The 21,212-nt window shown below is 41.9% G+C and overlaps 1 protein-coding gene across 2 annotated transcripts in view; it reads left to right on the plus strand.

Annotated features, from left to right (window-relative positions):
- Nucleotides 1-18,866, plus strand: part of LOC121352432 (RING1 and YY1 binding protein) — a 42,155-nt gene extending 23,289 nt beyond the window's left edge. For both annotated transcript variants that reach the window (XM_041465389.1, XM_041465380.1), the window contains 3 exons: nucleotides 10,600-10,776; nucleotides 10,891-10,989; nucleotides 14,879-18,866. In XM_041465389.1, coding sequence (XP_041321323.1) covers nucleotides 10,600-10,776; nucleotides 10,891-10,989; nucleotides 14,879-15,131 — 529 coding nt within the window. In that variant the 3' untranslated portion in view covers nucleotides 15,132-18,866. The remainder of the gene's footprint in view (nucleotides 1-10,599; nucleotides 10,777-10,890; nucleotides 10,990-14,878) is intronic.
- The last annotated feature ends 2,346 nt before the right edge of the window (nucleotides 18,867-21,212 follow it).

The following is a 21,212-nucleotide window of genomic DNA, read 5'->3' on the forward strand; positions in this document are numbered from 1 at the left end:
ATTTTGAAACCATCTGGGTCAGTTCCTCACGCCCAGGAGTAATAATTCTGAAAGCAAAAGTTTCAGTGCTCTGGGGCTGTGTTGTTCCCACGGTGCCTGCACAGCAGCTATCGACAGCAGCCTGATTTTCCCTGCGGCTTTCCCGGGCAGCGGCAGCGTGTGCAGGATTGCTGGAGCTGGACACCCCCAAATGTCACTGGTACATCTGTGTTCACTTATCACATTGTGTTCAGAGAACACAATGGAGAAAAAGAGCTCCTCTGAGCACATGGTGGCCTTTTGAAAACGCATGTCTGCCTGCCCCGTCCTTCAGAGCAGCTTTTATTTCTTGGCATGTTTATAAAAGCAAGCTGGGTTATTGAGCAGTGGGGTTTTCTCTAAACCACTGGCAGTGACCTTTTCATTGCTGATGGTGCTGGGACAGAGGTGTCAAGGGGTAGATGGGGTACCACTCACTGGTACCTGTGGGACCCTGTGCTGCTTCCCTGGCAGTGTCTGCTCCAGCTTGGAGCAGCCCTGATGTCTCTCTCAAAGTGCACGGCTGCTACAGGCTGGGGCTTTGTCATGAAGCTGCATTCCTGGCTGTTCAAGGGCTCTTGAAATGCTGCTTTCATATGAGAGGAAATCCTATCATTGATGTTCTTTTAATAATAAGGAGGTTTGGCTTGCTGGAAAAGCCTCAAGTTTTGCTCATTTAGGTAAAGCCTGCAGTGTGTGATGTAGCTGAAGTAAAATTACTGCCTTGCTCAATTGGCACTCTTTTTCTTTTAGTGGCATCCCTAGGGATTTAGGGCCTACTAAGTTTATTCAGAATATGTGGTAGAAATGGTAATTTGTCATTTTGCTCCTATCTGGACTTATTCTGGTTGGTAAATGTTAGAGAAGTCTTCATTTTTAAGTGTACAGTATTCCAGTGTCATGCAAGTGTAGCAGAATTTTGCTCTGATAAACCAGCCCACATATTTTGAGGGCACTTTGCAAGAGTTGCTTAGTAGAAATTCTTTCATTGTTTTTAAGAAAAGCCTCTCTATCCACTGGTTGGGTATTCAAGTGATTTGCATTTTTCACACAGTAAATATTATGTGCATTTAAGCACTGTTCTCTAAATTCTGGACTGGTGATAGGGGATCAGCTTGAGAATTTAACTGACATATCTTTTTTTTTTGTAGGGAGCATATTTTCTCTGCATCTCTCATTTTTGTTCCTTGTTTTCCAAGTTTGGTCTCTCTCCTGGTGTGATTTTGAAGTGTGAGACCTGAGTATCCCAAAAGCTGGAGGCAGATGCTCACAGATGGGACATGTCAAGATGGATTATATGTGACAATTTCTATTATTGGTCAGGATTTCAGTGTCTGAAACAGAAATACATATATTGGCTCCAGTGATAAGGTACTTTTATAACACCAAGCCTGGTATTCCTGGTTTCTAGCTTTAGTGCTAAAAACTATTATTTTCCTCATATTTTTGTTATTTGAATTTATTGTACAATAACCACAAGCAGTTTGGGGAATCTACGTGTTAAATTTTTATCAGATTCATTTGTCCCCTTATGCTGTCCAAGTGTACTTTGTTACTCACCGGGAAGTTTTGAACCAGTGTGCTTTTCTCAGGATTACATGTAACTTAATAAACAGTTAAATGAGAAGTATTTTAAATAATTGTTTTTGTTGTAAATCCATGTATTTTATTATACGCATCTTGCCTGCTTCCAGCTTTATGATGTGTTTTTGAATTTTTGCTAGTGAGAGCAGCTTATTTTTGTCAAGCAAGTAAAATGGCCTTAGTTTTATCATCATTCTGGTGCTTGTAGGCAAGTAAATTTTGTGCTGAGATCAGTGATTTTCCATAACAACTTTGTAAGTCCCTGTAAATCATGGAACATTTGGTATTTTGCAGTCAGGTATGCCCATAGATGAAAACACCAGAAGCAGCTGCATGATAAATTCTCCTCTTTGGGAGTGCGAAGTAGCGATTGGAATTTTCAGTGATGGATTAAACTGAAGCTTCAAGTGGATCTGTGATGGGTCAATAGCACAAGCAGGGCAGTTGCAGTAAGTTTCCAGAAATTAAGCTTATGCAGCACTTGCAACATAGAACTAAAATTGTTGGTGACCAAGGAAATTGGCATAGCTAAGTGGAATGATTTTGGAAACTCAAGGCCATCTTTTCAGGTTTGGACTCAGGATGATCTTTACATTTCCAGTTGCATCTCATTTCATTTGTGGTTTTTGTGTATGTTCACACAATTTTGCTGTTGCTGTAGAACTTCTTCCCTGTAAATGCAATAAATTAATAGGAAGCAATGCTCTTTCTGGAGTGCATAGGTCTGGACCAAACCACTGCTGGTGGTAGAGGGCAAGAAGGGGAGTTGTAAAGTTGTTCTTATTCAGCTGGAATTTAGGGTGATGTTGCAATTGGGAGTTTATGCCATTTTAATCTATTACATATTGCGAGTTTTGTTTTAAGCAGAAGAGATGTATTGTCCTCTATTTTCTTAATTTATGGTTTTTTTTTAAATGGACCATTAAAAATCTTAATAGAAACTTTTTTTTTTTTTTTTTAAGTAAAATAATGGAGCAAGAAATCATCTGAAAAACTGTATTTCTGTCTATGTACTTTAGTCTTACAGAGTCACAGAATCCTGGAATGGTTTGGGTGGGAAGATATCTTAAAGGTCATCTTGTTCCACGCCCCTGCCATGGGCAGGGACACCTTTCACTAGGCTAGGTTGCTTAAAGCCTCGTCCAGCTTGGTCTTGAACACTCCCAGAGAGGGAATATTTTGTATAGAGGCATGAATCAGAAGTAGTAATTTTATAGTATTTGTAAGCATAATGAAATTGTGATCACTTGGACAGTTCTGCTTCCCCATCAAACGAGACAAAAATGGTCTTAAAACGTGGTAAATTTGGTGTTTTGCCAATTCTTTACTAATTTTATACTTGTTTAATTAAGGGTGTTGAAACCCTTATTTAAGGAAATGTTACTTTTTAAATGAAAGCAGAAAAAGCTATTTCACGCATTTCCCCACTGTAGTCCTTAAAAGACATTCCTATTGGAAGTTAATTCCAGCAGATGAGCACAGAACAATCCTTAGAGTACACAGCTCTTCAGCACTGTCCTGCTGGGTGTGGTGTGTGAATATATTTATTTATTTATACACACCCAGAGCTCCAGCACTGCGCACTGACAGGGAGCTGTGGGGGCTGCAGCTCCAGGGATGATCCAGGACTGGCTGGGAACATCCAAGGAAATGTTTTCTAGGGATTTGGACTAGGCAGAGACAGCAGCTGTGGGATGAGCCTCTGCTGGGCAGCCTCAGGGCTTTCACTAGCACTCATTAGTACAGATTAGATATGAAATGATCTGCTTAGATGGGTGCTACAGGTGAGCAGGCAGGTGAGGCTGCCAGCACCGACTGTGCTTCCAGGCAGGCTTTTCCTCTGAAAGGAGGAACAGCAGCCTTTCTTCCAGAACTTCAGCGTGCCTTTTGTTTTGCCTCCTGCAGACACAGTAAGTTAAATTTCACGGTATTAGCGCTTAAGTAAACGTCAGGCTCTGTTCCAATAACTGATACTCAGCGTTGTTACTCATCATCACTGCTATTTTCAATCCTCACTCTGGTAGCAAAGAAGCCTGAAGAACAACTTCTGTTTAACTCTTGCTTTTGGCTCTCTGTCCTCCAGAGTGTACAGAAGCTGCTGTTTGCTGCTGTCTTGAAACTGCTCAGTATCAGGAACCCTCCACAGAGGATTTAACACAGGGTTAACCCTCCTCAGGATAAACCTATGGTCCAAAGCACATGCACCATACAGTGTTAGATATCTCTTTTTGAATGTTTTTATAGTGTTGTGTGATAGGCATGGACAAGGAGCAGAGCCCATGGCATTTGGTAGAACAGACCCAGGTTTGTGGTCACTCAGGTTCAGCCCTTTTTAACCAGAAAACCCACTCTGTGATTTATCAGTTTCCCAGTGGAAAAAAAAAACGCAAAACAAACCAAAAGAGAGGCCAAATGCTTGCAAAAATGCAAACAGTGATGCTTCTCTGCTGAAAATTTTCCAACAAAATCCCAAATAGCCCCGTTTTCTGGCTCAGGGCTCCTTTCTTGCTGGCTGCCCACCAGGTCCTAAGTCCAGCTGTGCAAGAAGCACCATATAAGATGTTTCTTAATTTGATAGGAGGTGAATGGTCCAGACTTACTTCCATGTTTGCATTCAGTTTGCAGTTTCTAGTTCTGTACTGTAATAGAATGGGTGTTTTGAGGAGTTCTGTACTTCATTTTGGGGTGGCAAAATTCTGGTCAAATTGTTTCCAAAAACATCTTAAGGCCCTGACTTCAGATTTTTGTAATGGGATTATATGGAACAATGTATATTAAAAAAGAACTGGAAAAGTACTGAAAAACCTATTACACTGTACTGTTGAGTAGTCATAGTGGAATAGCTTATAGAGCAGTTCTGGGACTCTCTTAGAACTGTTTTTGCACGTTTTTACAAAAAAAAAATCAGAAACATGAGCTGCAGAATATGCACAGTGACATCTCTGGGAATAAACCTCTTTTATTTATACACTTTGATTTGTAAACATGCCCAAATATTTTTTAAAAAGTCATGCTGAGGCTTCTGTAATAAGCAAGAATGGAGTATTTTTTTTTTACAGGCATCATTCAGTCTATGCTGGTGGCACTGACCAGACACTTCCCAGCAGCCAGGAATGCCTGTCCTGTTCTGTATATGCCAGTGGCAGCTTTTGTTTCATTTAATAACATTCTCATTCTTATTTGATTCAAAAGAAAATGGGGAAAACCAGAAGAAAAGCAGGTTTTCATCCAAAAAGGCAAAGAATTGGCAGCTTTGTGTGAGCCCAGTAAATATTAAGTACTGCAAATAATTGTGAACTTTTTAAAGTTTACACACATAAGTATGGGATGGCATGGGGGTGGGGGAAGATTGTTCAGTGTGAGAAGTGAGCTGAACTCTAAAAACTTCTGGTGGAGAAACGAAAAATTTAAAACACTTCTGAAATGTGAACAGCTCAAGGTTTGTAGTCATGGCCAGGAATAGTTATCAGCAAAGCTGAGGCTTCTTTATCTCTGTTGCCTGTTCTTGACTCTTGCAAGGAGGTAGAACACGGGCTGGATGGTCAAGGAGGACTGAACAGTTGAACAGTTTTTGGAGGTGGCTGTACACTTTCAAATGTACTTAGTTTATTTTGTGACAAATAGTTGCTCTCTTTGTGTGAAGCTATTGTTTTCTTTCATGTTTTTTCTAAAATATTCCAAAACTTACACTTGGAATCTTTCAAACTTGTTGCTGTGCCCAACACCTGGAGCCCAAAAGTGGGTGTTCCTTTGATGGACTTCTGTATTTTTAAATGTCTGTCTTCTAAATAGAAACACGGTGCTAGCACATCAGTGTTAAAGGAAAAATCTTTTCTTCCACAAAAACACTGCTCAGTCATATATTTCTTGCAGTTTGTCCTTCTAGTCTACTGTTGTTATTGTTGCTTTGTTTGCTGGATCACGTGGAGAACTGGAGATAAATGTATACAGCTTCCATGCTGCTTTGCAGTTCTACTCTAAGGACAATGTGTCCGTTCATCCTTGTTCTTGTTGCTAAAAAGGACCCTGTGGTCATCACAAATGAGCTGGAAAATATTCATGTAGGAATAGTGGCTCACCCCATCATGTCTACAGCTTAATTTCTCCAAAGCTTTGGTTCTTCTGGATGTAAAATTCTTTTGAGGAGATGTTAATTTAGTTTGTGCTCATGGGTTAGTTTCTAATCCTGCTTCATGCTCAGAAGGATGCTTGTTGTATAAGTGTTTTGGCACTAACTGTTTTATAAACACTGTAAATACTTTTAGTCTTGTTTTCTTGTTTTTCTTTGAGCAAAGATATATTCATGTGTGACTGGGCTTATTAAAATAATCATGTACTTCACACTGCACAGTGCATGAAACATTTTCTCAGAGCACCGCGGAGCCGCGCAGAGGTCAGCTGCTATCACCGCGTGCATCAAAGCCAGAACAGCATGAAATTATCCAAATCCTCCCTACTTCACTTTACATGTGGCTTTTGACTCTGAAATCCCACTCGATGCCACTTTCATTCTTCTGATAACATAGTTGTAGGGAAGTCAGAGCAGTTGTAATTAGATCCACGTTCCTGGGGATTGCTGGGGTCCCTCCAGGTCTGTGGTGCTGTAGGGATAAAGCCCAGTCCTGTTCCCTGGTGTCTGCAGGAGACAGGTGCCTTCCCTTTTCTCAAGGCAGTGTGGCCAGAGAAATCCCAAACAGATACAGAACTTATTCACATGAAAAATGAGGTGCAGCATATCCTCCTATATCCCTTTTGAAATCCAGGTCAGAGTAACTCCCGTGTTGGATGTGTGGTGGTTTGTGCTGCTGCACTCCTGAGCCTGCTTGCAGGGGCTGTGAGTGGAGCAGCAGAATTCCTTGGTGTCCATGCTCTTGGATTTGATCCTGAGGCGTGCTTTAAAGGGAAGTTTTGAGATACAGAAGGAAATGCAATAGTGAAACACTACTTGCCAGAACCTTAAAGTTACCCTTTGCTTTTTAATTTTTAATTTATTAAAAGAACACAGCAGTGTAGGTAGTGAGCCCTTCAGAAAAGTCATACATTTATTCCACTTCCCATGAGTGAAACATCCCAGTGTCACTTCACATGGCAATTTGAGGGTACAATATTTGCATATAGTGTGTGTGTGTGTATATATATGTATATTTGCATATAGTTTTTATTTTCAGGCACAGTGTTTCTGTGAAGTCTGTTACTAAAAGGTAGTAAAGATTATTTGTGTGCATCATTTACGGGAGTTGATGGTGAAGAGACCCAGGTGCCACAGCAATTCTTAGAGCAGACAAATATATTTCATCTTTTTCATGCAGCAGTGTGTCCTTGTTGCAGAGGTCATGAGTTGTCTTCTCCTGGGATGTAAACTACAGATCAATTAATGTGAAACAATTTGTCTGTACATAACTTTGAAAGCACAGTTTAATTTTGTTTAATTGCTCTTAGTTTTAGAGGGGGAGAAGACAATCCTCTTCATGTTGTAAAAAGAAAAATTATATGCATTTGTTTGTCACATCAGTGTTGCATCTTTACTCAGGCTGTCACCTAAATCAGGGGAAAATTGCCCAAGCAAAGCAGAACTTTACTATCATAAAGAAGTTCAGGTAGGAGAGAGCACACCTGTTTCAGATACTTGCATTGAAAATAAAAGAACTAAGTCTAACACTAAGTATTGCATCTCTTCAGATAATTTTTGGGAAGTTGAGGCTTTTTAGCTGTGAGTGGTGTTGGTACTTCCAACCTTCTAGTTGTTCACAACATAGCTATTCCTTAAGCATGAGTGCTGGTTAGAAAGCCTGAAGAAGCTGAGCTAGGGTTTGATTTTTGTCACTTAGATGTATTCTCTGTGTACCTGAACACTTGAATGTTGCAGAAAGCAAATTGATGAGAAGATTTTGGGATAAAAAAATGGTTAATACTTGTTTCTGTAGCTGTTTATTCTTGAAAATAAAGTTTAGAAGTAGTTGCAATTTCCTGTTCAGATTGTTCTGCTTAAGTGATAACTACTTTAATATAATAGTGGTGTATTTGGGTTGAAGCATTCACTTTGGAGGTGGCCAAATAAATCATTTTTGGTAGGCAGGGAAACTTGGAGTAAGTTTTGGATGTTGCAGCTGCTTTACTCAATTGTGGTTCCTATGGTTATAGTTTGCTGTGGTTAAAAATGTGCTGCTTGACTTGCTTTGCTTGGCTTTTTAGTAAAGGGCTCTTAACCAGTGTGTCCTGGCTGTAGTGGCAGTGTGGGCCTCACTTGAAGGATTTTATTACTCCTATTATTATTACTATTACTATGCCAGTTACTTAAATTACCTGGGTTTTACCCTTTTCCTAAGCTTGCTGCTGGCATGGGTGAAACAGCCAGATTAGGAACTGGGAAGTTGTTGGGTTATTTGCATGATTTAATAAAAAAAAATCTGTTTTAGTAGTGCAGCAGACCTTGAAAGATGCTCAGTGTTGACCAAAGTCCCAGCAGCTTTGTGCTCCTTCCCTCATGGCAGGAGCAAACCCATGGGCAGGGCTGGTTCTCCTTCTCACAGGTCCCTGGCTGCTTCCTGCTCTCTTCCCTTCCAGCTTTGGCTTTGCCCTCACCAGCAAACCATCCTGGTGGCTAAGAGGCAATATGTAAATATGGATTTTGGAGAAGCTGTGCTGGTTAGGTCAGTGACTGGCCAGAAAATGATCAAACTTCATGAATGCAGTGTGCTGTCACAGGTACAGAATAGAAGAGCACAGAGCATTGTCTCCCCAGGGGTGCTTTAAGGCTGGTCCTTTTGCCATTCCAGCCTTCTCTAGGGAAATACAGTGGGACACATTTATGCAGGTTTGGGTTTTATTTTAGTTTGCATTTTAAGATTTGTATCTCTGTTCAAGCAGTGCAGCACTTCTGCAACAGGAAGGGCAGCTGCACAGGTTGGGCTCAAGGCTTGGAAATCACATCACAAGGATCACGTCAGAGTTGTGTAAAGTGGGAAAACCTCTCAGGTTCATGAATTGGGATTTCCCATGAATGGCTCAGGTTTCTGACTTAGCTGGTTGTGTAAACAGCAAATAACTGTAAGTCTGGACAGAAGTGGAAGCTTCAAGCAGTGAGTTAATCATGTATAATCATGCAGGGAGATGGTATCTGCCCTCTCTTTGAAGATTTCTTGACATTTTATCTTTTTTTTTTAGTAGGCGGTGAGCAGGTTGCTTGACACAAGTTACTGTTGTCAGCTTTTAGTGTGGTTGAATCAATCAGAAAATCTTTTCCATGTAACCAAACCACTTCTTTTTACGTGTTTCTTCTCAGTCATACAGACAGAAATTGCTGTATACTGGAGTTCAAGGATGCTAAGTATCTTCACTGTTCTGTGGAACAGGTAACTGCTTGATGTGATCTGCAAATGTTTCAGTATCACAGTTATTTAAGGCTGAAGGCCAGATCTTTGTTTACTCAGATGTGTATGCAGATTGTAGCATCAACTGAGTTACAGTGTCTGTGTTGGGTGAAAATTCCAATTGCCAGAGGTGTTGAGATGGGTCAGGGGCCTGACTTCAACTTGTTGAAAAGACTTTAAAATAATCTGTGGTAGAGAAATAAAATTATTAGATATAGCTGGCTTTAGTAAAAACATCTTGGTACCATTCTACAGGAAACCAGTAGAGAGGCTTAGCAGATACTTGGATTTTCCCATGACAGGGAGTAGAAATTCTCTGGGTGTTCCCTTGTGTGTATAATCTCTCAATGCAAATGTTATGTGTGAGCAATTAATGTTTAGACTTTTTTTCAACACATCACACCACTAAGTAGGTGCTTGAAACCTCTCTAGATGTTTGTAGTAAAAGCTGGGTGCAGGTCCAGAGCTCTGCAGCACAAACCCCTGCGGTTCATCAGCTGTATAGCTGATGGTACTTGGGTACAGCTTTCACTGGCAATCTGCTGTAGTCTGAGCTATGTGCAAAATTTGAATTGTATTTGTGAACAATTTAACAGCTCTGGACAAGCCTGGGCAACTGCTGCCATTAGTATTTGGTTTATTATGGACGACTAAGGGAGTTGATTACCTGGTTTTGTTCCTCTCCCACGAGCTGTGTGGTCACAGGGAGTACAGATGTTTCTGGAGTGTTGAAGGAATTGAATTCATCATGAATAGCTGAAGTATTCAGAGTATAAATTGCTTTGTGATATGCCGGGGGAAAAGTTTTTGAGTTGACAAGAGAGAACAGTAGAGTTTGGATGAGGAATGCAGGAGAGACAAAGGTACCAATTCCTGTGGGGTACGAGAGGATCAATAACCAAGATATTGGTTATATGCAAAGCTCCTCTCTGTGTAAGCCATAATTTGCAGTGGAAGCAGCCTTTGAAAGGCAGCTTGCTTGTGTTTTTTGTCTGAGCACGCTGGGGGCTGGGGACAATGGTGTGAGGACAGTGTGTCGGAGGCTGGCACGGCCGTTCCCAGTGCCACTGTGAATGCCCACTTGTCTCCTGTGCTCCTGCCAGCCCGGCTCTTGGGACAAAGTCATCTCAGTTACCTTCTCTTGTTCTTTGTTATTTGTGCAAGGTTTGCTGCTGCTGACCCAGAAGCTTATTTGAGAAATTAAACTGAAGGATATGAAAGAGGCTGATGTTTATCAAGAAACTTTTTTTGTTGTCACATTCTGTTCCTTTTCTTAAAGTGTAGCCACAGTGTATGGCTGGCAGCTTCTTGAAAGCTGATTTTTCACTACTGTCCCCCCAAAATCAGCTGTGATTTCATGACATAGATGAAGAAAGGGAGCATTATACTTAATATTGTTGGATGCTAAAACCTGATGAAACAGCAGTTCAGAGTATTTCTTTCTTTTAATGTTTCTGTCTTGTTTGGTAACAGCAGTAGTACTTCACGTCAAATAAGGACATCCATTTGGTTCTTTAAGTGAAGTATTCTTCCCTGGTTGCTGAAGTAAATCTTCATACTGCTCTCAGTGTAGTTATTTTTACTGTGCAAGACTGACTATAGATCTTTCTTTTCATTGTCATTATAGAAAACCTAGAATAAACTCTCAGTTGGTGGCACAACAAGTTGCCCAGCAATATGCAACCCCACCACCACCTAAGAAGGAGAAGAAGGAGAAAGTGGAAAAACAAGACAAAGAAAAGCCTGACAAAGAGAAGGAAATTAGTCCAAGTGTTACAAAGAAGAACACTAACAAGAAGACCAAGTAAGTTTGAAGGATGCAGTATTAAATGTAATGTGATTTCGGTAGCACTGTGCATTGGTTAATTGTGCAGTTAAACCAACATTGTAATCTCCCTCTTCCCTCCAATTCTCACAGACCAAAGTCGGATATTGTGAAAGATCCTCCTAGTGAAGCAAACAGCATACAGTCTGGGAATACTACAACAAAGACCAGCGACTCAAATCACACTTCAAGGTAACTCTAGACTAAAGTTGAGCCTGTGGTATCTGAGAACTGTGTTAAAAAGCAAACACTTCTCTTTTTGATGTACGAGCACTTGAACACTCCACTAGTGAGGACACATTCAGGCTTTGGAAATATTCTGTTGTCCATTCTGTTTTCATTTCTCTGCTAAAATAATTGTATTTTCAGTTGACTAGTAATGCTTTTGACTGTAGACACAGTGGGGGAAAAACATTAACCAGCAATCGTATCAAATTCTTATCATCTCTTGATAGCAGTAACAAAGGTTACTTTTTTACTTCCTTATCTGTAATTTGGTCACTGTAATTGTCAAGATAATTTTCCAAGTATACAGGAACTAAGTATACATGAACAGATTTGCTAGGATCTTGCTATCAACAAAAAGCACAAATGGCTGGTTTGATATTTGTCTAAGTTTGAAATGAGCGTATGTAGTCTTTATTCCTAGTCTTGCCTATACTGTTCTTCCATTTTTTTAAATCAAATTTCACATCACAGAACAGTTTTTGTGTTATTGAACTTGAGAGCTACAAGAGGCAGAACTGAACTGGGTGCTTTGCCTGTGTGGGCTGTATAAGAATTGCAGAATAGCTCTTTAAAATGTGCTGTAATAGGTGTTTTATAGTGAAGCCACATGAACTGAGGCAGTATTAGCTGCAAACACTGGTAAAGCACATGGGAAATATGCTGTTGGCATTCAATTGGCAAGGTGTGACTACAGAAAACTCTTATCTTGGAAGTTTTTAAATAATACCATGAAAATCTGTAAAAAGAGGGAATATCCTTTGCACAGTAACCCACTGGAATGTAGTGAGGGCAGTGTGAAATCTGCTGTGCTACAAGACTGAGCTGTTTGCAAGGACTGCTGTTAACTCTTCCTCAGCCCCCAAAGAGAGAAGTGTCCATTCCTGATTTGATTACGGAGAGGCAGCTTTATTGCAGTGACTCTTTTCTTGTCCTGTTCTTCTTTAAATGGTACTTACTTTGAGACTTAGGATGCAGGAGACTTGATGTACTTGACTAATGACATAATATTAAATTGAGAGATTACATCAAATAATTGTTTTTACTCATTAAAGGAGTCACTCTGTCTACTGCAAAGTCTTTTAGTCCGTGTTTTGTGGCAAGCTTTTGCCAGGCCTAATTAAGCCTTAATAGTACTAGGTCTAGCTGGGTATTTTTAAAGGATACCTCATCTCCTTTACTACTTGAACTGTCTTTTTAAGTGTTTTATTTAGTGGAACTTTTCTTGCTATTCAGTGTTCTCAGGAGTGCTGTCAAGAATCTATTTCTGATTTTTACAGAATGAGAAGTTTTTTTCATGCCCAGATTGCTTAACAGTTTTTCTGGGTTTTTTTGTAAATTGTCTTTTAGGGCTCTCTGGATTGATAAGAAATCCTGTTTAAATTTCTTGGATACCATGCCTGTTTCTGACAATATGTCTTGGTTTATACCATGCCTTCCTGTGTACTTTCAGATTGAATGTTTTGAAACACTTCACTTATTTGGCCATAAAACCCTTTTGCTATAAACCTGAAGCATCAGGGTGTTTAATTTTGCAAAATAACATGAGTGGGCCAATCCCTTTCTTCTATAAGAAGCAAAAATTGTATGCATGTGCTGAAGAGATTGGTGGTTACCATCTGTGCTTAATCAACTCTTTGTACTGGGGAAACCCTGAAAACCTCCCAGAGAAATGGTTGGGAGGCTCAGTTCTAAAAGTGATAATGTGAGTGTTTGTGAGTGGGACTGTGGGGAAATCCTGTACCTCAGCCCTGCTTCCCACAGCCCTTCCACTGTGCCATTTAAAGATGCACGGGCCGCTCCATTTTTTTCTTTTTTTAAAACTAATTACACCTCTCAGAGCTACCTTTTAACGAGCAATAGCCAGAGTTCACATCCAACCCTGTAGGAAGGCGGAGGCAGCGGGCTCTGTTCCGGTATCTGGGCCAGCATTTTGGCTGTTTCTGACTACAAGAGGAAACAAATGACCAAGGCAAATTACAGGAAGGACTGGGTTTCCTAGAGGAACTCGGGGCTCGGGGAGGAAAATACGTCCTCGTGCTGCGCTTCCGGGAACACCGGCGGCCGTGCGGGGGATCTGCCGGGACGGTACCGCAGCGCCGGCGGAAACCTCAAAACCTGCTGAGCCAGCTGGCCTTTCTTGTAAGCCACAAACGAGGTGGCATCATTTCATCTCCCCGTGGTTGTCTGTGCAGCTTGGCAGCTCCTGTGAGTGGTCTGTGCAGCGTCTCCCTGCCCCGGGAATCCAGAGTGCAGCTCTGGGCTTGGAAAGGCCGGTCCCGGAGCGATGGGGCTGCTGCAAGGAGTTTTACTGAGTGTGTTAGCCCAGTGCAGCAGTGTTTTGGGGTTTTGTTTGTGTTTTCTGTCTATTAAAAATGCTCTTCCTGTGGAACTTGTTAAAAATTGCAGCAGCCTCCTAGGTTAGATAAGAAAGTACTATTTTTGGTGCGGTAACTTTATTTTTGGTGAGGAAGTTTGCAGAAATACAATTGTTCTATTTTGGAAGCTGTGCATCTGTCCTCAATGCATTTTTCTGTTCTGATTTTGGAATACCACTTGGATAACTGCTGCTTAAGGACTTTCTCCTTGTTAACTTACCACTGCAAGCCATTGAGTATTCATGGCGGGTAGAAAATGAGCTTAATTCCCTCTTTTTCTGTTTTACTGCACTAGCCTTGTGTGCTGCAAGTGAGGAGGAGAAAAGGCAGAGTGGTTTAAAAGCTGAAGCTTGATCCCAAAGTAAATTAACCTACCCTCCATCCCTCTCAATAAGGCAGCTCTCAGCAAGCTACTTTTCACTGATGTATAAAGACTCTCCTTTTTAATTTCCCTATTGGGAATATTCTGCTGCTTAAGTCTGACCCTTAATTAGGAGCAAAAGCTGTAAATTACAGCAGTCTCTGCAGCTGACTTGGAATTTGCTGGTAGCTGAAGAAGTGTCCAAGGCTTGTTGAAGCAGAGCTTTGGACCAGCCTGTGAAATGTGCTTGAATGTCAGCTTCCTAGAGCTTCGACCCTTATTAGCTACATTACTAATTGAATGATAACACAGCATGCAAATTACCGAGATAATCCTGAGCAATAAATACCAGTGGGTTCTTTTCGGGTGGTTTGTATTTTTTTCTTTACCCTTTTCTTTTTCCCCTAACCAAAAGCTCTGGCTGCAAAAAATACCGTTGTACATTTTGGATTTTATTTACAATAGCCTCAATTCCAGAGGGAACATTATGAGCTATTTTATCCATAGGCTGATTGGGCATTTGATTTGTATAAGCTCAAAGCAGCTGAAAGAGAAGCCAAGTTGTCCCAGTGCCTGTGTTGTTTGCAGCTGCAGAGTTCCAGCATGGGGAATGAAAGAGCCGTGGCCGAATGCTTTCATGTGGTTTTGTATTGCAGAGTCACAGCCTTGTCTCATAACATCAGGGCACATGATGAGATGGTGAATTTAGATAAGAGAAGTCTTTCATCTGCCCCTTGGGGAGGAGATCCTTTGCTCTCTCTGGCTCCTGTCCCCTTGGCTCTGCTGTGGTGTCCTCCTTTCTGGCAGGGTTGGATAGGAAGAAGCCTGCAAGAGACTCCCTGTGCAGAGCTCTGTGAGACAAGTTGTTCTCTGGGGCTGAGTGTGCCCCGCAGCCCTCAGAGGCACAGGGAGCCTGGCTGGCACAGGGAGCAGGGCACACCTTCGTCCTGTGCTCTGCAGCACTCTGCCTGCCTGGGTTCTCCTCCCAGCCACTGCCAACTGTGCAGGCAAGGGAGCACAAGTCACACCAAGTTTGTTTTCAAATGCTTTTCCTAATAAACTTTCCCTTTCTCCTTTATTTTTATCCTTTTAATAAATGTCTTCTCATTCGTTTTAGACCCAGACTGAAAAATGTGGACAGAAGTACCGCACAGCAGCTGGCAGTCACAGTGGGAAATGTCACAGTAATTATCACAGACTTTAAAGAAAAGACTCGCTCTTCATCCACGTCGTCTTCTACAGTGACCTCCAGTGCAGGATCAGAACAACAGAATCAGAGCAGCTCGGGCTCTGAGAGCACAGACAAGGGCTCGTCCCGTTCCTCCACGCCCAAGGGGGACATGTCGGCAGTCAACGACGAATCTTTCTGAAAAATTGCACATGGAGTTGTGGAAACTATGAATCAGGGTATGAAATTCAAACACTCCACCTGCCCACGCTGTTCAAATCCTGGAGAGCCTCTTCTGTGCTTGAACACACTTTCTCGGACATCGACCTCTTACTGATGCAACCAGGATAATTTCTGCTTGCCGTGGGCATCTGGCCACCCAGGAATTTCTCACCCTAGCGATTACTCTTGACACTTTTATGTATTCCATTGTTTTATATGATTTTCCTAACAATCATTTATAATTGGATGTGCTCCTGAATCTACTTTTTTATAATATCTGCTGTGCACAATTTTCCATGAACATGACAACTTTTTGTTTTGGGGTAGGGAGTGGGTGGGGTGGGAAGGGGGCTTTATTTATTGCATTCACAAACTCCATCCTCTTTCAACATATCCTTTTTAAGTTCAGTTCTTCTTCCAGTTATACTGTGTACTATCAGTTTTGATATAAATTATATATAAATATATATATAAATAAATATATATAAAGGGTTATTTGAAACCAATACATGGAAACGCTGGTGCTTGAAACACTGTGAAGTGATAAAACAAAATAATTGAACAGTTCAAGATCTGGGACAGTCCCCTTCTGTGAAATTACTGAAACTGAAATGGAACTGGTCTTAGGTGAAAAGTGTTCCTGAAGGTTTGAACCTGGATGGGACCTGTTCTCTCTATTGTTCCTTCCCCGTTTCTTCCCTAAGCAATGGCTAAAGTGTACTGGACACGGTTTTAATTGTTACAGCTTGGAATCTGAGATGAGAGAGGATTGCTCCACGTAGCTGGTGTTTCCCCTAGGGTCACTCAGGTTGGTGATGTGCAGGTCCATGCCCAGCTGGAGCAGCAGCATTCCCAACCAGACTGGTGCTGTTACACCCCAGATCTGTGTGTTTGGTAACACGAGCGTGGCTGTGTCATGCACAGCCAGTCCCACACGTGTTGGTGTTGTTAATGAATTCCAGCCAGCAGCCTCAGTGCCTGAGGTAACTAGAACTGCAGTGGTTGCTGTGGGTTGAAGGGAGCCTGGGAGCAATCCCGAGCTCAGGATCCGAGCTCTGCTCGCTCCAGCTGCGCGTGGGTCGGTGCTTGTCAGCCCTGTCCCACCTGTCCCGTCCATGCTGTTGGGGTGGCTCTTTTCCTTGGCATCCATCTGTGTCCCAGGAGTGGTTTCTGAACGGCATCTTGTCCAGTGATGGCCTTGTCAGCGTTCGGACACTTCCGAGTCTCCTGCTGTGGGAGCAAAAGTAGGGAAAAGTTTTTGTGCTGGCAAGTGAGCGACGTGTGGCTCATGCTCATGACCAGCATCTCCTTCATTCTTACTCTAAAGCTATCCAGACTATAATTTCTTTTCCTGGCCTGTTAGTGTTGCTTTACAGTTTACCTTCCATGCATTATCCTGCTAAAAACACTCAGCCGAAGAGGTGAAACAAACTTTTGTTAAAAAAACAAAACAAACCCCAAACCTCTTTGGCTTTTCATCTTTATTTAGTGGCCCCAGGGTGCTTTGCAGTAATTTCAGGTGCAGAGGCTGTGGCTTCATCTGACATCAAATGCATAACTTTTGGGCATGATGAAAGAGGGCCACATTTTGACAACTGTGTGCCTGCTTGTTATATTGTGAATTATTTGCTCGGCGAGAGAAATTTCTCTTTGTGGAGGCAATTGATTTAAGATTTCTTTTAAAATCTGTGTGGTTTTGAGTAGCAGATGTAGGTTCCTTTCACACTGGTGACAGAAATGTGTGAGTAAGGGATCTGGTAGGGCCCCTGCTTTAAGGCATGTGCAGTGACAGTGCCTTGGCAGCAGTGGTTTTATTCTGAACTTTAGCATGGGCACCCCAACTTAATTCTGCTTATATTCACAGTATAGACTGTCTTTTGTAAGCATTTTTAAAAGTATTAAAGAACCAAAGGAAAACAGATGCTTCCTATGAGCATCAAGACAATTTATTATACATAGTTTTAAATACTATGAATATCTCAATCCACATTTTAACATTAGTGGGATATTGCAAAGACATTCCTTTTCCAGTTTTTACTATTCCTTTAAGGGTCTCAGGGAGGGTAAACTGGTCAGCCATATTTATTTATTTTACTGAAATGTATTGGAATAATTTTTTAAGAGAGATTTTTTGAAGATGCCCCTGAACTTGTATATTTTGCACTGCTTTATAAATGATCCATTATCAATTAGGCTTGCGTGCATCTCGGCCGTGATCCAGCCAAGAGCGTGAGCGAGTGGCAGGTCCCGCTGGCCTCAGCAGGGCTCATTCTGGTGCTTCAAGTCAAACCACGTGCTCACCTTCTTCGCTGGATCTGGGAATTTGTGCAAAAAAAAATAAAAGGAAAAAAAATAGCATTGTGTGTACCAGGAAATTGCTTCTTTTTCAAGTGAAACTAGACCTGTAGATCAGTTGAAAAGCTTTAACGCCGTACCCAGCTACTCGTGGTAAAGTCGGTAACATCTGTCCCTTTGGCGTGCCTCCTCGATGAAGTAGCTTGCTATAAACAGCTGGGAAAATTTCTTTGGAATGAGTGACCTGTAATTCTGCAATCAGTTAGGAAGTGCTAGCTAAGCATTGAACCCCCAGCCTCACCCGTAGCTGTTGTGTTGTGGGTTTGAAGGACAGCGTTTGCTTTCACCATTTCGGAAGTTGGCGTTCCCGCGGCGCCGCACGTGGGGCTCCCTCCACGCCGTGGCCCGCCCTTGGTGGGGAAGGTGTTCCAGAACCAAACCAAGCAAACACTAGTGTAGGGAAGGACCAGATTCACGGTGTTCAGTGGCACAGAACGCAGGTAAGTGAAGCACAGTGTTACGATGGCAAAGTTTCGACTCTTACACAGACACACACACAGACACCGACACAGCTTGCCTGACTCGCTCAGTTGACGTAGTTCTGCAAAGGAAAGGTGACAGCGTTTTACACCACCAGGCTATTTATTTCAATTGGAACTTTGCTTCAAATTGGACAGATCCAAAATTTGGCAGCAGCTTCTGTGAGTTTATTTCCACTGAGATGTTTTCACCTGCCTTACCAAGATCATTCTCAGTCTACTTTTTTAAGCTCTACCATAAACTTAAATTATTGAAAATTTATTAATTGCTGACTATATAATAACCTTTGCTTGTATGTAACCGAATGGTTTTAAGAGCCAACATTTAGAGTATGACAATGGAGCTGAACAGTTTTTAATGCGCAAGCAGTTCTGTTCTTGTGTATGACTTGTAACCTTAATTTACTGTGTAAAGATGGTTACATTATTTCCTTAGCTTTGTTTGTTGGAGACAAATATAGATTGCTTGTTTAAGTATGTCAAAACATAATCTTATCTTGTGGATTTTTATGTTAATGTATTATACGAGCTCTATTTTTCATTTGCCCAGAAAGACAGCTTGTATAACGCTTCTGAAAGTTTTTCCGCTCTGTAAAGTCTTTAGAGCTGACAGTCCTGTTAGGTTTGTTTTAATCTTCATGCTAAAGTGTCAATGGTGGTTTTGTGAACTGGTCAGAAATTCACAGGTCTTAAATGTTTTTGGGAAATTTATATTGGACACTGCTCTTTGTCTAGCAAATAAAAGATGTTAATATATTCCTGTTACTGGCATGTGCACGACTGTTATTAGAAGCCACTTTATCATTTTCCTGCTTTAAATAGAAATGTCTATTTATGAATTCTGCTTGTAGTTTTTTCACAAATAAAATAGTAAAATTTAATTAAATCTGCAAGCTCTCTTTTTTGGGAGATGCCAGTATTTAGAAAAGGTGGAGAGTCCTGTTGTTGGAGCAGCTCCTCAGTGTGTCTCGCTCGTTCCTGAGCCACCGCTCGAGGACCCACTTCTGCAAACACAGGTTGTGCCCATGGAAAACCTCAGTCAAGTGAGTAAATCCAGTTTGTTCCCTGGGACTCACTACTTGGGGGAGACTTTCTGGCAGACATGTCTGCAGAATTTGGGTTCCAGGTCCCTGGAAGTAATAATTTTTCCCTTTTCTGTAGCTGCAGGAGTGGCAAGGCTTAGTGCGGAGGATTTAGTGAGAGCCCTTGGGAGTTCCTTTGCCTGTCTTGCACTAACAAAGTCCCAGGAGTAAATTTAATAAAATGTAATTGAGAGTCTAATTGTATTTTTGTAACATAAAAATACTGGTATTTTGCAAGCAGCGTTTTGGTCTCTGCCTAGGAAACAAGGTGATGTGAATTACTGTGCTCTTTCTAGTTTGTGTTTCCCCTCCACCACTGAGATGGGAGATGTGTGATGTAACTGTTCAAATATGAAGTTGAAATTTGAAAACAAGCAATGGATAAAATGCCAAGGGGACAGAATATTTTTCCTTGGAATAGGAAGGCAGTTCCTAAAGGAAAAGGCATTTGGATACTTTTAGGTATGCTGAGAGAAGTGTGTATTACAAAGAGAGGTCGCTTTAGAAAACCCCATGAGCAAACAGATGCTTGAATGCTTTTAACCTCAGTTGGAAGCAATTCAGGTGCCTTTGTGCCAAGAATGAGAAGAAACAGGAAAGGTAGTGGTTGTTCTACAGCCCTGAAAAGCACTTGTTTGGCATGCTGAGGACTGAGGAGAGGAACAGTCCTTGCCTTGAAGAGTGTACAGTCCCTGTCCTCAACCTGTGACCAGCCAAAGCTGCCAGAGCCATCCTTGGGGGCAAAACAACAGCTGCAGGGAGAGGAGGAGACGGCTGCATCTTCATCACCTTGATGCTGAATATGAAGGTAAAAGCTTGAATGGAGCCAGCAAAAGACTTCCATGGCAGTGTCATCTCCCTCAGAGCCTGCACAGTCACCCTTTGCTGGGATTTCAGGTGTCTGGTCTGGAAATTCCTTGCCACGGAGCCATGTGAGCCAAGGGCCACCTCCCGAGCTGGAGCTGCAGTTGTCACTGGCTGTCACTGCATGAAGAAGATGCAGTGCCACACTCACGGATTTGTGGATCCCTCCAGGATGCACATGTTCAGATTCAGGCTGGTGGCTTGCCTGGCAGCAGGCTGGATGGATTCCTACAGCCCCACTTGGTTATTTAAAGGTAAACCTGAGTCTATAATGCTTTAACAGAGCAGAGCTGTGAAACTTCACTTGTGATTCACAAAGTGATCAGATTAAAAGAAAACCAGAACAAACTGATCTGGAGAACCAGCAGGATCTGGAAGGAAGAGGGAGACTGGCTGCATTTTGTAACACCTGGATGCCCTCATGCCTTTTGTAGTTGTAACAAGGAGAGGAAAATGTCAGGTCTTTCTGCCTGCCTTTCTCTTGGCTGTTCCTTGAATATTTACGTGCCCAAGTCTTGCTTGCCTTTGCTCCTGCTTTCAGCAGACACAGCAAGGCTTGTTCACTGTTTTCCCTTACAATGATGGATTGCTTGATATTTGTGTGGAGCCTTTTCCTAGACAGGGTTGGGGCTGATGCTGATTCCAGCTGAACCTGTCTAATACGAAGACACTGGAAACTTCAGCTGTGTTTTCTCATTGTTTATTCTCAGCAGAGAAAAACCTGCATGCAGAGATCACCAATAACATCAAAAGCTGTTTCAGAATTTCCCAATCAAAGCACTTCACACCACTGCAATTATCCCACTTGCAAAACTTCCCCGTGGCAGAGCAGGGAAGCCTGTGACAGTGAAGAACACTCTGTGCCTAGCTCTGGTCTGCAGCTAGTATTGATGGGAAAGGTAAAAATGCTGTCTTCCTGCAGCCAGTGCTGCACATCCCAGCGCTAGCCTGCAGTCCCCTGGTGCTCCTCAGACAGGGATCACTCCCTGCTCAGCAGGAGCTGCTCTGGCAGCCCTGGCTGTGCAGGAAGCACGGAAGGCACGAGCCAGTTGTGCTTCCTAGATGAGGAATCAAGAAACAAATACTCCCTTGTTCTCCTCTGTCTCCATACAGAAAAAAAAAAAAAAAAAAAAAAAAAAAAAAGGAAAAAGAAAAGAGAGAGGCATTGCTCTCCACCATGACTATTTATTATTCCCAGCATACTGGAATTTCATTACTTTCTAACATTCTTAATTTTTTCCAACCTCTTTTCCTTCATTGTTAGGAGTTGTCAAAAGTGTT

This window comes from Pyrgilauda ruficollis, unplaced genomic scaffold (assembly GCF_017590135.1).
Source record: "Pyrgilauda ruficollis isolate IOZ18807 unplaced genomic scaffold, ASM1759013v1 scaffold10, whole genome shotgun sequence".
Lineage (NCBI taxonomy): Eukaryota > Metazoa > Chordata > Aves > Passeriformes > Passeridae > Pyrgilauda > Pyrgilauda ruficollis.